Source organism: Equus quagga, chromosome 1 (genome assembly GCF_021613505.1).
Source record: "Equus quagga isolate Etosha38 chromosome 1, UCLA_HA_Equagga_1.0, whole genome shotgun sequence".
Lineage (NCBI taxonomy): Eukaryota > Metazoa > Chordata > Mammalia > Perissodactyla > Equidae > Equus > Equus quagga.
Genome location: NC_060267.1, coordinates 113,167,011 through 113,182,772, shown reverse-complemented (window position 1 = coordinate 113,182,772; position 15,762 = coordinate 113,167,011). Strand labels below are relative to the sequence as shown.

At 35.2% G+C, this 15,762-nt stretch overlaps 1 protein-coding gene across 1 annotated transcript in view; it reads left to right on the top strand.

The window, feature by feature from the left end:
* CNTN6 (contactin 6) overlaps window positions 1–15,762 on the top strand; it is a 295,689-nt gene that overhangs the window by 232,607 nt on the left and 47,320 nt on the right. The window contains exon 12 of the mRNA XM_046683997.1: window positions 14,961–15,088. Coding sequence (XP_046539953.1) covers window positions 14,961–15,088 — 128 coding nt within the window. The remainder of the gene's footprint in view (window positions 1–14,960; window positions 15,089–15,762) is intronic.

The following is a 15,762-nucleotide window of genomic DNA, read 5'->3' as shown; positions in this document are numbered from 1 at the left end:
CAGCCAGAAAATAAATAGATAGAAATAAAATTGTTGTCTTGATAGAAATTATAGTCCAGTTGAAGAAATAAAAGCCAGACTAATTGTGTGGAAGTCGATCTTGTTAATGTCTTCAAAATGAAGAGTGAGGCTGTCAGAACATTTTTTCACTTTCTGGCGATTATTTCCCAATTTCCTTTTTTTTTCTTTCATTTTTTCCACAGTGGAAGTATTTTATTTTTCCAAATGAAATGTATGCAAGAGTTCATTTCATAAAACAGTTAAAATTGAACCAATCTGGCTAATGCCTGAAGGGAGAACCAGAGCTGCACTCCATGCCCTCCCCACTTCCTTTCACTGTAAGCAGCCCATGGTGTGCCCTAAGAGTCCCCTGGATCTCCTGAGAGCGTGGTTTAAGAATTACGGATTTGGAGTGACAAATATGATTCTCAAGTGTGACTTGTCAAACTATTCATTTATTTATAAGCACAGTTGCAAACCAATTTGACAGGCTTTGTGAAAGATTCTGGGTTTATAAATTTGAATGAGCTCAAAGTCTCATGAGGAAAGCAAACAGATCAGCAGCTCCAGTGCAGTGGGGCATGTGTCACCACACACAGAAGACGGTGAGGACATTCACTAACTCTGCCTGCAGGAATCCAGAAAGGCTTCAGTAGGTTGGAGGCAACTGAGCTGACACTTGAATTGTAGGTAGGAATTTTTTTCAGAAGGGGAGGGTGAGAGGAACAGATTCATTATGTGGCTGTCCTACTTTCTAGTGAGTGTCATACTTGGTGCCAGTCCAAATGTTTAGATCTAGACTGCCTTTCCTCAGTACGGGATCTGTTTCCCCCATGATTGCTCTAAGTGCAGAATCAAATCATTTATGAGTCCTCCAACAGTTAACTCTTAGACTACTTATGAGATGCTTGGATATATTAATTATATTCATTTTTATTCTATCTTGGATTAAATTAATCAATACAGCCAGAAATCTATTCCTCTCATACTTGACACTGAGTCTCCTCGTATAATTAATGTTAATAATAATATCCTTTATGGAGTACCTGTCATGGGCAAAGAGTGTGTTAAGATGTTAGATACACTATTTCATTTAATATTTACAAGATATCTAAGAGGCGGGTATTATTTATTCATATTTTTTAGATGGATAAAACTAATGCTAAGTTAAGCATCACATCCACAGTCACACAGTTAGTAAGTGACAGTAGAGCATTCGATTCCAGGAAGCTCTGACTCCAAATCTATGTGTAAACTTCAACACCACATTGTAGGCCTTTAATTAGTTTTCTGGTGTAGAATTCTGCCATCTGTGGAGCTGCAGGCAGATCATCCTACTGCGCACATTATTTGTTCCTTATTTTTTCAGTTAAACCAAAAACTCTTTTGAAAACATACAGTCAAATTCTATTTTTACATTAATGAAAGGTATAAACTACATCTATATGTTCTTGTCAGAATACTGATAGATGGAGTCTTAATTCACATCAATAAAATAAAATAAATCAGTTCTCTTAGTGACTCAGCATCCCGCATCCACAATGTTCAAATAACTGATTGGATTTTTAATGTAACATACAAAATGATTTTTGGTGACATATGGACATAGATATGCAAATTCAATAAACAAGGATAAACTCCCTAAGCTTGATAAAAGACTTGATCTACGTATGAAATTATGTATTATAATTAAGAAGAAGAAAGAATTAAAGTTAGCAGACAAGGAGGCTCATCCAAGATGATCTAGGAGCCAAAGGAGATCCAGCAGGGGAAATGCCACAAGCAAGCATCACTTTTAGAACCACATTCAAGATAGTAGGGAGGAGCATTTCCCAGATACCCATGTTCTAAAATCACCAAATTATGGTGCTGGAGCGAAAAAGGGGATACTCATTGATGTTCCAACCTAACTCCCTCACTTTTTATACCTGAGGAAACCAAGGACCTCAGGGTAAATTTACCAGTTTAAGGTCAGCTGGCTGTGTTTGAATCTCATCTATCTATCTCAAAGTATGCTGCAGATATAACTTAATATTTGCAAAATTTCAAAGCCTTGAGGAAATCACACAATAGGGTTATCCTTATAAATGCAGTGAAAATGTAGCCGAAACGTCCTTATAATGCTCCGACTTCTCCGTTCTGTTCTGCACAGCCCTCTCTCCCATTGTGTTTTCAATCGCTTCTCCTCTAGTTATTTTGGGAGCGTACTTTTTAAAAATTTCTTTTAAGTCTTATGTTCACAAACTTTTTTGTCCTTTGCCAACTTTATAATTTCCTATCTTTTCTTTTGATTCGCTTGGACTGTAAGGCATGTTAGCATATGAATCTGTATTAATTCCCTTTTGTGTTTTCTCAGGCATCCCAAAATACCGCAGCAAATGGAGACACTTTTCTTTATCTTTCCCTTCTTCTACTGAACTGCTAAATATTCCTCTTAGGCCTCTTTCACTGGATTAATTTAGCTAAGCCTTCCAAGTGATGCTGTTTTGTTAATGTTAAATCACATTTCCTTAACATTTTATGGGAATCAGCCTAGCAGCACAATCTTCGGCATGCTGTCGAAATAAAGACACATCATGACACCAAATAATAATGTTATTTAGCAACTGCTCTTATCCACCATCTCCTAATTTGTGTCACAATTCAGTCACCCTGAATCTGTGTTTGTGTTGTATGTGGAGCACTACAAAGCTGGTGATTAAATTATTTGTGTGTATTGAACAGAGTCACATTTTGATGAACTCTGAGGCCTGAATATCTACTGTTTGGTTTCTGCTTTGGAGTTTAGGACAGTTGAACCAAAGACTTAACTTTGAAACATTTGGCTGTTCACATCAACAACTACACATTAGGCAGAAACCAGGAATTTTAAAAAATTAGACACTAGCACCCGTGATGTTATTTCCATGTAAATTAAAATGTGTATGAGTCCATTTCTAATCTACAGGTAACACTTCTAAACAAACCTTTGCTAGTTAAGCCCTTTCAGTTACCTGTATAATGATCCCAAATCATCTTAGATTAATCAGCTCATGAGAAGCATATCTTTAGTTATTTAATATGTTTAAAATAGATCTTCCCCTAGTCTGCTGACACTGGTGAAAAAAGGGCAAGTTACTGGCACCTGCATATACTTGCTTTTCCCTGAGGTCCCTGAGAAAAATATGCTTTCTGACAAAACATGGCAGAATTGAATTTATTTGTGCTACCAACTGGTGTTGCCACTTCATGGAGGTTTTCATTTTTGTTTACTTTTCCTACCTCACTGACTTCCCTTTACATATATAAATTTAAACACACTATATCTAATGCAACTCAATTCAAGGGACGAAAGAAACACTATTGTTTGTCTGGAACTAAGACAGAAGCTGAAAAAATAATACAGATATAATCGCTGTATTTTCTATGAATTAATTAAATATTTAGGAACCCCTCATCAGGGTCTGTGTTAATAATAATTCAAAAAAGATTTTATTATGGCCTTTATTAAAACTTTAGTTTCATGATTGGAACTATACAAAAGAATGATTAAGATTTGCTTTGTATACTCAAGTCTTGTCCTTGATAAGACCGATTTGAATGTATTTCTTCACCTCAACTCTTCTACTCTAAAGGACATCAGCAAATTAACAGAAAGTCACTTAGCCAAGCAACCACTTTATTTATATTTATAACTAGCTTTCATTTTGAAATAAAGAGGTTATTTGGCTAAGAGACTTTCTGTTAGTTTACCGAATTTATTGATAATATTGATAAATTTACATCTGGGCCTAGAAAGACAAGTCTAAAGATTTCGCAATAGGTACAATCAGAAAAGTCATACTGAGTACTTACAAATTGTGGGTGTTCTTGGGGCCATCCCAGTGGCATAGTGACTAAGTTTGCACCCTCCATTCTGGAGGCCTGGAGTTCGTGGGTTTGGATCCTGGGCGCTGACCTACACACTGCTCATCAAGCCATGCTGTGGCAGCATCCCCCATACAAAATAGAGGAAGATTGTCACAGGTGATAGCTCAGTAACAGTCTTCCTCAAGCAAAAAAAGAGGAAGATTGGCAATAGATATTAGCTCAGGGCCAATCTTCCTCACCCCCCACCCCCCAAAATTGTAGATATTCTGGGAGAATACAAAGAAATGAAGAAAATAGCTACCGTTTGGAGGACCTTGTCATCTAGACTTATGCTTGATATTTTTAATACATTTTTAAATTTAATTCTCAAAACAAACTGATGTTATTGCTACTGTTATCCCCATTTATATGTAATTTTTACACATAAATCAAGCAAGTGCTTCCAATGTAACACAGCCAAAACAGAAGAGCCAGACACAAACCAAAAACAAGCTAACTTTAGAGTCCACGGTCGTAAAACCCTTATATTACTTGCATCAAAGAACTTAGCTTTATAATCTATTCAGAAAGTAGAAACTTGTCTAAAAAGAAAATTATGACAAAAGAGGGAAGGCAATACAATGAAGAAAAGATACAGGCATACTTCATTTTATTGTGCTTTGCAGATATTGCATTTTTTACAAGACCCTCCACCAGCCCAAAGATTAGGACTTGCTGAAGCCTCACATGATGATTAGCATTTTCTAGCAACAAAGTATTTTTTAATTAAGGTGTGTACATTGTTTTTGTAGACATAATGCTATTACACACAATAAACTACAGTATATTGTAAACATAACTTTTACATGCACTGGAAAACCAAAATATTTGTATGACTCAATTTATTGCAATACTCACTTTATTGTGGTGGTCTGCAACAAAACTTGTAATGTCTCCGAGGTATACCTTATAGTCTTTTCAATAAATAGTGCCGAAATAAACAGAAAGCCACATGCAAAATAAAAAATTAATGTAGACACAGACCTTACAGCGTTCACAAAAATTAACTCAAAATTATGAGAGACCTGAATGTAGAACACAAAACTATAAAACTCCTAGAAGATAACAGGAGAGAACCTAGATGACCTTGCGCATGGCCATGACTTTCGGGATATAACACCAAAGGCAGATCCATGAAAGAAAGGCATAATAAGCTGGACTTTATTAACATAAAAACTTCTGCTCTGAGAAAGACAATGTCAAAAGAATGAGAAGTCAAGTTGCAGACTGGGAGAAAATATTTGCAAAATACACATCTGATAAAGGACTGTTCTCTAAAATATGCAGAGAATTCTTAAAACTCAAGGAAAAGAAAACAACTCAATTAAATAATGGGCCAAAGACCTTAGTCACCTCATCAAACAAGATATACAGATGGCAAATATGTATATGAAAAGGTGCTCAGTATCATGTCATCAGGGAAATGCAAATTAAAACAACGAGATCCCACTACACATCTAATAGAGTGACCAAAATCTGGAACACTAACACCAAATACTGGAGAGGATGTGGAGCAACAGGAACTCTCATTCATTGCTGGTGGGAATGCAAAATGATATAGACACTTTGGAAGTCAGTTTGGTGGCTTTCTGTAAAACTAAATATATCCTTACCATACAGTCCAGATACTGCACTCTTTAATATTTATCCAAAGGACTTGAAAATTTGTGTCCACACAAAAACCTGCACACCATGGTTTATAGCATCCTTATTCATAATTGCTAAAACTTGGAAGTATCCAAGATATTCTTCAGTAGGTGAGTGCTTAAATAAACTGTAGCACATCTCGACAATGGAATATTATTCAGTGCTAAAAAGAAATGAGCTATCAAGCCATGAAGAGACATGGAGCAATCTTAAGTGCATATTACAAAGTGAAAGAAGCCAGTCTGAAAGGTTATACACTGTGTAATTGCAACTAGATGACATTCTGGGAAAGGCAAAAGTGTGGAGACAGTAAAAAGCTCAGTGGTTGCCAGGGATTGGGGGAGGGAAGGATGAATAGATGGAGCACAGAGGATGTTTAGGACAGTGAAAATACTCTGTATGATACTATAATGATGGAGACATGTCATTAAATACTTTTCCAAACCCATAGAATATACAACACCAAGGGTGAGCCCTAAGATAAACTATGGTCTTTGGGTGACAATGATGTGTCAGTGTAGGTTCTTCACTTGTAACACATGTACCACTCTAATGGGGAACGTTGGTAATAGGGAAGGCTATGAATGTGTGGGGGCATAGGGGATATCTGTACCTTTCTCAATTTCACTGTGGACCTAAAACTGCCCTAAGAAAAAAATCTTAAAAAAAAAAAAAAAAAAAAGGGGACCAGCCCCATGGCCGAGTGGTTGAGTTCGTGCACTCTGCTTTGGCGGCCCAGGGTTTCACTGGTTCAGATCCTGGGTGCGGACAGGGCACCGCTCATCAGGCCATGCTGAGGCAGCATCCCACATGCCACAACTAAAAGGACCCACAACTAAAAAAATATATATAATTATGTACTGAGGGGCTTTGGGGAGAAGAAGAACAAAGAAAAGAAGATTGGCAACAGACAGCTCAGGTGACAATCTTTAAAAAAAAAAAATTTCAAAATACAAGGTAGCGTAATAATCCAGATAATAATTCAATAGAAAAAACACTGACTCAGGATCAGAAGACCTGCATCCTGGCTGTGGTTAAGCTTAAACCTCCTTGCATATCAGCTTATTGATGTGGAAAAAATTACCAATCTTTAATATTTGGAGAGAGAGAGAATACTATGAACAGTAGTGATTGGGAGGAGGAGTGTCATAGAGAAAGCTGCATATCTTAGCCCAGGTTCCCTAAGAAGCAAAGCTAAGAGTGAGGCAGGTAAATATGGACAGCAATGCAGAATCATATTTTATTACGCTGGCCACTGACTCACTTTAAGCCACAGAGACAGACATCTAGTAGCTCAGCATTAGTCACCCACATAGATTGTCTCCAGACAGAAACTACCTGAAAACAGTCTTTGGAAGGAAGGACAAAGGGATTTATCTGCTGGCTGCCCCTTTGCTGATGCAGTTGCATCATCTGGACTTTTGATAGCCAATGGCACTAAGAGAACCTGAGGGGATGCGTATGTTGTGTCTGAAAGAGTCAGAATCAAAGCAGGATTGGGAGGATGGATAGCATTGAGATAAGCGGATAGGAGTGCAAATCCTCTGCTAGATACTTGGGAAGAGACTCTAGGCTTTCATCTATCATGTCCAGGAAGGGTTTACTGGTGTACTCTAAGAAAGATTTTGTGAATTATGAACGTTTGTTTCCTCTTTGGGACTTAGACAACCCTTCAACCCTTTCCTGAAAAGAATATTTGTGCTCTTTCCTAAAAGGCAGACAAAATTAAAAAGATGAAAAACATGTTTAAGAATGTCTTCCATAAATTTTCTTGAATTTTCTGGCATGTGTTTCCTCTTGTTTAGAACTGATTAAAGATTGTAAGTATACTGTGCTTTTCTAAAGATGATCTACGTTTAGTAGAGAGGCTAGATTTTAGTTTCTGTGGCCCATTCAATCTTCTCTCTCTTGAGATAGTACTTCATTTGTATTTTATATCTATCTCTTTCTCCTTTTTGTTATCTCTTTTTTTGGGATTACCTCTTGGGTTTTTTTTTACTATTCTGATCATCTTATAAGGAAGATAAAATGGGTTTTTGTTAATCCATTGATTAAATCTTTAAACTTGCCCTGGCTAGAGGTGTGAGATATCTTTTGTGTAAAATTGCCATTGGAGCTGTTTAAAGTTGTTAATATAAAAGGATGGAAAAGAGACTCTTTACTTTGATTTAAATGAGCAAGCTTTGGCATTTACTTATTTGTAGATCATGTCAGGCATCTTTTGTAGCTTGTTAAATTAAAGAATTTTTAAAAGATAGCTTATTAAATGACGGTGAGATTAGCATAGACACGATAATCAGGTGCTAAAATTATTGAAATGTAATATCAATATTTGATTTAAAATAAGACTCCAGTGGGACATTTTACCTAAAACCTAAATTGTACAGAGTCAAAATTTATACACATTTTTCTACTTCTTATCTAACTCATTTTAATCCAATCTATTTTACATTTTCTAGATATCAGTAAAATTAGACAGTCAATTAAAATTTCATGGTCTACAGTATTATCTTTAGACAGAACTGGAAGCAATACTCCAGTTAATAATCTAACTATAAAAATAGCAGTATTGCTCTAGTTTCAGCAACAAGAAATTGTAATTGCCCAATGTCCTAATTTCTCTTAGTTTAAGAAATTTAGCTGTTGCTAATCTTTTATGTCCTGAAACTTTGTGATAGGCTATGACTGAAATAAAACAAAAAAAGTCAGAACCTTCTTCATTTGCTATCCACGTGGAATCTATACATATAGATCTGTTTTCTATATGTAAATAAATAAAGATTGGATACCTATTAGATTAGCTGTAGTGATAAACTCGATGTGAATGCTATTATATTTCTATATATTTCTGAAGTTTTTAATGAACAGATATCACATGCAATTCAGGAAAGCAAGGGTAAACATGTTACATTGTTGGGGCGGCCCGGTGTCTGAATGGTTAAAGTTCCGCGTGCTCTGCTTTGGCAGCCCAGATTTGCAGTTCAACTCCCTGTCACAGATCTACTCTACTCATTAACCTTGCTGTGGTGGCATCCCACATACAAATAGAGGAAGATTGGCACAGATGTTAGATCAGGGCAAATCTTCCTCACCAAAAAGACATTATGTTGTCTTTACGCACTTCCTGGAAGTGACATGAAATTGAATACACATGTTCCAGGTGGAAGAGTCCTGTGAGTTCATTTGACGTGTTAGTCTATCTTCCTGGTGCTCTATTCACAACAACTCATCAAGTAGAGGGCAAAGGGTTTGAAATCAGGCAAATGGGTGCGGCATCTATTATTTTTGTTTCCCATTTGTGCTGCTCGCATTCCCTGGTGGGGAGATGGAAATGCTGGAATTTCCATCACTCCATAAAGTCTGCCTTCAAGTTATCAGTTAACATTGAAATGTTTACATATGCTAGTGCTAAGTTTTCTACCTGTTTTATTTTTCTAATGCCACTATAAATTCTACCAATGACACTTGACTATTGGACATAGATTGTAGTTCTCAATTTCTACCTTTTATTGCCAAGAATGCAATTAGAGGAATAGTGTGGTACCTTACAATTGCTAACTATTAATTGCTCTATTGTTGAATGGTCATGATATATCTACACATGTAAATGTCTTTAAATCCTAATTTTTACAGAACATTTTAACTGCAAATGTCTTAATTTGTGATTTAATCATCTAAATAGAATACTAAGCTTTGGCAATTTGGGGGAAAATTTTCTATTTGATTGTGTGAACAGTTGAAACATTCTAACTAAGTGAATATTTGAGAACAGAGACTTGAGAGGAAGAGTGTTATCTCTGAACTGTGAAATGATTACAGGGGAAGAGTTAAGGAGGAAACATACATACACTGTAAGTCAAGTATCAGAACTCAGTGGCGCCAAAACCAAAACAGTCCAGTGACTGATAGGCAGATGTTAGTTAAAGTCACAAAACACACTGCTGAGTCCACTCAGATGAAAGGGTTTTAAGACATCGGGCACAAGCAAGAACCAAAGCAAGAATTAAAAATACTAGTTTGAGTCATTGAAAGCAAAGACCAAGGACTAGTATCAACAAAGAATAAGAATGAGATTACTAGCTAGCATTTAATTAATTCAGTTCTCCTAACAACCCTGTTATCATTCCCAAATAAAAACGAGAACATTGGGGATCATAAAGATTAACTTGACAAATACACAGAAAGGAAATTGCATGAATTCAACCAAGAGTCTCAGGCAGTGAAACAATGCTGCTGACAGTCTTTCTAGCATTAGGCTCCTTTCAGGAAGCCTGGCAGATGCCTCTCAAGTTCGTTTCTTCAAGCTGAACTGTGACAAAATACTTCCTCCTGTTCCTATTGTTACTGTTCATGGAGTTACAGAAGTGCTTACATCCTTTAGCAGAATAACAAACTGGTTCATTAAAAGTCTACCTACTGACTGCTAACTGTGAGCCAGGCACAGTGCTGAGCACTTTAAACAGTTTATATCATTTACTCCACATGACTCTGTGACACAGGTAATATTAATATCCCCATGTTACAGAAGAGAAAGCTAAGAACTTGGACTATTGAGTAACTTGGCCCCACTCATACAAATATTAAATGTTGAGGCTCAGATTCAGTCACAAGCAGTTGACCTCAAACTCCGTAGTTGCTAATAGCTCTACCAATAGCACCATTATTGCCTAGAATGGAGCAAAAGAAGAAGAAAAATAATCCTTGGTGTTAATATCATCATCATTACCTCACATTTATGGTTAAAACTCTACCGTAGTAGAGGATATCAGACTCACCTTTAAGATTTCACAAAAGCTTAGAATCCCAGGGAAATGTGCATCGGTGCACAAACACAAATGTTTCATCTCATTTCAGGGAGTCATTGGACTCCCTAAAGGTCAGATTAAGAACCTCCAATATTAAGGGTCTTCCTACGCAAATAAAATTTAAATATGTATATACATACTTTCATATATATACATATATATATATATATAATGCTCACGTTTGTACTCTTAGTAACTACACTCTTAGTAAACTATGCTGCTTTGGAAGCTTGAAGTAAAAGAACACTTGCTAAAATAAGTACTTCCTGCTCCAAAGTGGAAGACATGATTAGAATCTTGGCCACGCCGCCTTGTGGGTACCTTGAATAAATTACTCCTTCTTTTTATGCCTCAGTTTCCTGACGTGTAAAATGGGGATGATAACAACAGAGAGAGCCTAGAGGTTTGACTTAAGTATTCAATGAGTTAACATTTATTATAAATTTAGCAGAAGATGTGTGCAGAGTCAGTTTGCAATAATAGTTCGTAACCTGCTTATATTTTGACCAATGAGTTTTATCATGGAAAAGAGGACGCCTCATATTAATAGTCTCTATTTCTCTCATCCCTATCGTAAGAGCTAACGTAGTACCTTGAACATAGTAGGCATTTAGCAAATATTTGCTGAATAAATTTAGAAGGAAAAAACAGCCTTAGCATTCCTCGATTTCCAGTCATTTAAATTAGCATTTAAATTACTATTGAATTTTTAGAAGCCTTACCTTATTCCATGTTGCTCAGATATTTCAGTCTTTGTTTTTATGATATATAGTCTGTTAGCAGTATAATCTCAGCATTAAGTCCTAATGTAAATATATATACATATTATATGTCGTCAGTCACTTAAGGTCTTCTGCTTCCCTATAACTATATTATTTTTGCTAATTATTCATGCAAATCTCACTTTTATCACCAGAATGTTTTCTCACTTTTTTCAGATAGCCAAGCTTATCTATACATGCAGCTGTTTTGTTTTTAAACGTTAGAGAAGCTTACATAGAAAAAGATGGAATTTTTTAATATACTTTATTAATATGTCCTTTTCAATCCTCCAGAAACCATTTTAAAGTATCTTTTAGACTATCCAAAAGAAAGATAAAGTCAGTCTTTATCTTTCTCCATGAATGTTACCAAAATCATCAATTAAAATGTTCCAGTTAATTTTTACATGTGCATTCTTCCTTTCTGAAAATGTCAATTGCTTTGTACAGTTTGATCTTAGTTGAGTGTTCTTTCTTTTTCTTTTTAATCATTTCTCCTAAGCCATGTTTTGATATGTGACAGAACTGGAAATTCACACTTGTCTTTAATATTTTTTGTTTAATTATTCTACATAAAATTAGTGCTATGATTAGGTGGTTTGATTCCATCTACATTGTCAGAGATTAAGTTTTCTTACTACATTTTAACACCTCTTATTAATAAAAAAACATTAAATGATAAGTTGAAATATTTACGCTATTTATCCTGATGTAAAATTTCTAAGTATAATTAAATCTCTGGCCTTCCATATGATAGATCTATAGGGAGAATTATTTTATTAATCATCTATTTTTAATAAATGTTAAATCAGTTTCATTACCAGTTTTGTTACTTTCATAAAACATTCAAATCTAACATTTTTTATTCTTTGATACATTTTTGTGTATTGATCTTGTGAAAACAAAATACGTTGTTACTTAGAAATAAAGACAATCTTTACAGACTGAAGTTTGATTCATAATGAATTGACCAATGCTTCTCAAACTTTACTGTCCATACCAACGAATGGATATCTTGTTAAAATGCAAAATTTGATTCAGTAGGTCTGAGATGAGACTGTATTTTGAGAAGCAAAAACATAAGACTGTCTTAAGGGCCTCTAACAATGACTCAGAAACTTCCTAAACATTATAGTTAACACGCAGAATTAGTTTACTGTAATTAGAGCAAAGTGATAGTACTGTAAAGAGCTTGAGTGCTAGAGATAATCAGATATAGCTTTCAGTTCATTCTCTGATACTTATTAGCTGTTTAGTTTTGGGCAGATCTTAACTTTTATTAGTCTTAGTTTGCCTTCTCAGTCTCTCAAAAAGTAAGAGGCAATTGAGAAATACTGATGAATTGATTAAGATTTCAGAAGAAATCATCAGTTTCAATGATGACAATTTCAGTTCAATTTAACAAACATTACTGAACAAATACCACGAGCCTGAAAAGGGTGGTGGACTCGGGGTAATACCAAAACATCATTTACATGAATTGTGCTTTTCTGAAATTCAAGTGAAAAATTATATGACATATAAACATTGGCATAACTAGCTGGGAAATTTGCCTGATGGGCTTTAGATATTAGCAGATATATTTTTTATCATTTAAAATGTTTTATTGGTCAAAATTTAATGTTTCTATGCTGCTGAAAATTCCTAGTTATTCCTAAATTCTAAAGATAAATGATGTACCCAAATGCTTCTCACATTGACCTCTGTTTTTTTTTAATTGAGGTAACTCTGGTTTATAGCATATATAAATTTCAGGTGTACATCATTATATTTCAACATCTGTATAGACTGCATTACATTCACCACCAAAAGTCTAGTTGCCATCCATCACTATGGTCATGTGCCACTTTACCCCTTTTGCCTTTCTCTCATCTCCCTTCCCCTCTGGTAACCACCCATCTGTTCTCTGTATCAGTATATTTGTTTGTTTATCTTTCACATATGGGCGAAATCATACGGTATTTGTCTTTCTCCACCTGACTTATTTCACTTAGCGCAATACCCTCAAGCTCCATTCATGTCGTTGCACATGGCAAGATTTCATTATTTTTTATGGCTAAGTAGTATTTCATTGTCCGTATATATCACAGCTTCTTTATCTATTCATCTCTTGATGGGCACTTTTGTAGTTTCCAAGTCTTGGCTATTGTGAATACTGCTGAATGCATAAAGATATGTGTACAAAGATGCATATATCTTTTCAAATTAGTATGTTTGTGTTCTTTGGGTAAATACCCAGAAGTAGAATAGCTGGATCATATGGTAGTTCTAGTTCTAATTTTTTGAGGAATCTCTGTACTGTTTTCCATAGTGGCTTTACCGATTTACATTCCTACCAGCAGTGTACAAAGGTTCCCTTTTTTCCACATCCTCTCCAGCACGTTGACCTCTTCTAGTAGAATCAGATAAAGATTTGTATTTGGCCAGAAGTTTGCTGCATACTAGAATAGCTTTGTTACTGTGTCAATAATGGGATGATTAAATTGTTAATGTAAATTGGGATCAAGAAATCTGGACATTTGGGAAATTAAATAAGATATCAAATATCTGCTGTTGGGGAATACTCCAAGATAACGACTTTAAAAAATAATCTGATTACGTGCCATGGAGCATTCTAAACCCAGATGTGGCCATTTCCACTCACGATGACAGAATGTGGAACCCATCACTAGTAATAAACCCAACACCAGCAGCTGGTTTCATACAAATTACAGTTGGCTGATATTCTCTGTGTTTCAAATTGGGTAATTAATTATATTAGCTACATTTTGTATGATATGCATATTAGAAACAATGATATATTTGAGAAACAAATACTGTTTTGTTATTGTTAATGGATGTGACATGCTTGGCAATTGTCTTGCCTTTCTTTCCTTTAAAACTATCGTCATTACCAATTACCTCTCATCACATATTCTTGTACAATCCTGACTACCCACTAGTTTTTAGAGCTGTGTTTTTAAAAGGTGTTTAATTAAATTTATAAGACATAAAATTGGGTACATGCCTTTAATTTCTCTTTTTTTTTGTCTCCTTATTAAAACATTTGCCTGTAATTTTGTAAAAAAAAAATCTTGATATTTCCTCTGATTAAAACAACATTCTGATGTTTGCATTTGATTATTTCTGAGTTTCAGAGAAAATTTAACAGGGATTGTTTGATGAAAAATTGGAAGTTCTTAAATAGTTCTCCTTCCATTGTGTACTATATGAATGTACCTATTTTAGGAACATTTAATTCAGTCTGATTCATGAAGTGTTCATTTTTCCTTCTCCTCTCTTCTCCTTTGTGATGGGATAGGCCATATAAGCTGGACCTGGCCCCTTTGGCTATGGAACCATACGGATGGTTCCTTCAACTCATTAGCACTGACGAATATTGTCAGTCGAGAACTCTTTTGTTTGGTGGCTGAAAGTGCTAAATCAGAGCAGGTTGATAAAGCCACAGACTAAACAATGTGAAAATTAGCTTGTATTTCCCTAATGCCAAGTTCAATTTTCACCAGGGAATTGACATTTCAAAATGCACAATAAATAATTGCGTTTGTTATTAATCAAGCAAATGGCCATTGTAGCATCAAGCACTCATTTGGTTTTTAATGTGCATTGAAATCAACAATGATAATTCAAGTTATAGCATGATAATTATTGATGCTGTATCAGAATAAAAGCAAATGCCATTTATTCTAACATGTGGATTCAGAGAGTGCTCACAATTAAGAACAGAATAATAGGAAAGGAATACATTCATATTATCAAACACATCCATGGTCTAAGTAATGTTTTAAAATGAAAATAAGTGGTTAAGACATCAATTTTAAAGAGCCTTACTTCCTTTAATTATATATTTTCTTTTTAGAGTGAGTCTCTTGGAGGATGGCAGCCTCAAGATATATAACGTTACCAGGTCAGATGCCGGATCATATACTTGCATAGCTACAAATCAGTTTGGTGTTGCGAGGAACACTGGCAGCCTAGTCGTAAAAGGTATTTTATTATCTTCATTTGTGCCTGACGAACATTAGAGATATGTATGCATATCATGACCTCTGTCCCACCGTCAAACCTGCATCATATAATATATGTGAAATATTTGATTTCACAATTTGTTTAAGAGCTATGTTCCCATATTCATTAACAGCATGTTCACTTTGCCAGTGAGATAGCATGGTAGACGTGAATACTTTGGCAGTTGAAATGCTGTTAGCGGATATGGGTAATTAGACAGAATTAAAACCTACACCTAAAATATTTGAATTTTCACAAATGCCTTTGTGTAGGGGGCCATGCATATTTTGATAAAGTTAGAGGATAATATTTTCCTTGGTTAAATTTCCTTCAGAAACTATCATTTTGTATGACATTTTTACCTGGACGTAAGACTGTGAAGTATATAAGCAGTTCATTTATTTATGTAACTCTAAGTACATAACTAGTGAAATGCAGTCTCTTTTGCATACTCTTTAAAAGCAGTTCTTTTCAAAGAGAAAAAATTAAAATATTAGTGTCCATATGAGTCATTATTATATTCCCATCACAGTAAACAGATAAGCCCATACAATTCGGGATGGTAAAACTGCATACTCTATTCTTCAGACTCAATCCAAATGTACCTACATATATCACCAAGGGACGTAATTAGTACTGGAAGTGTCTATTCC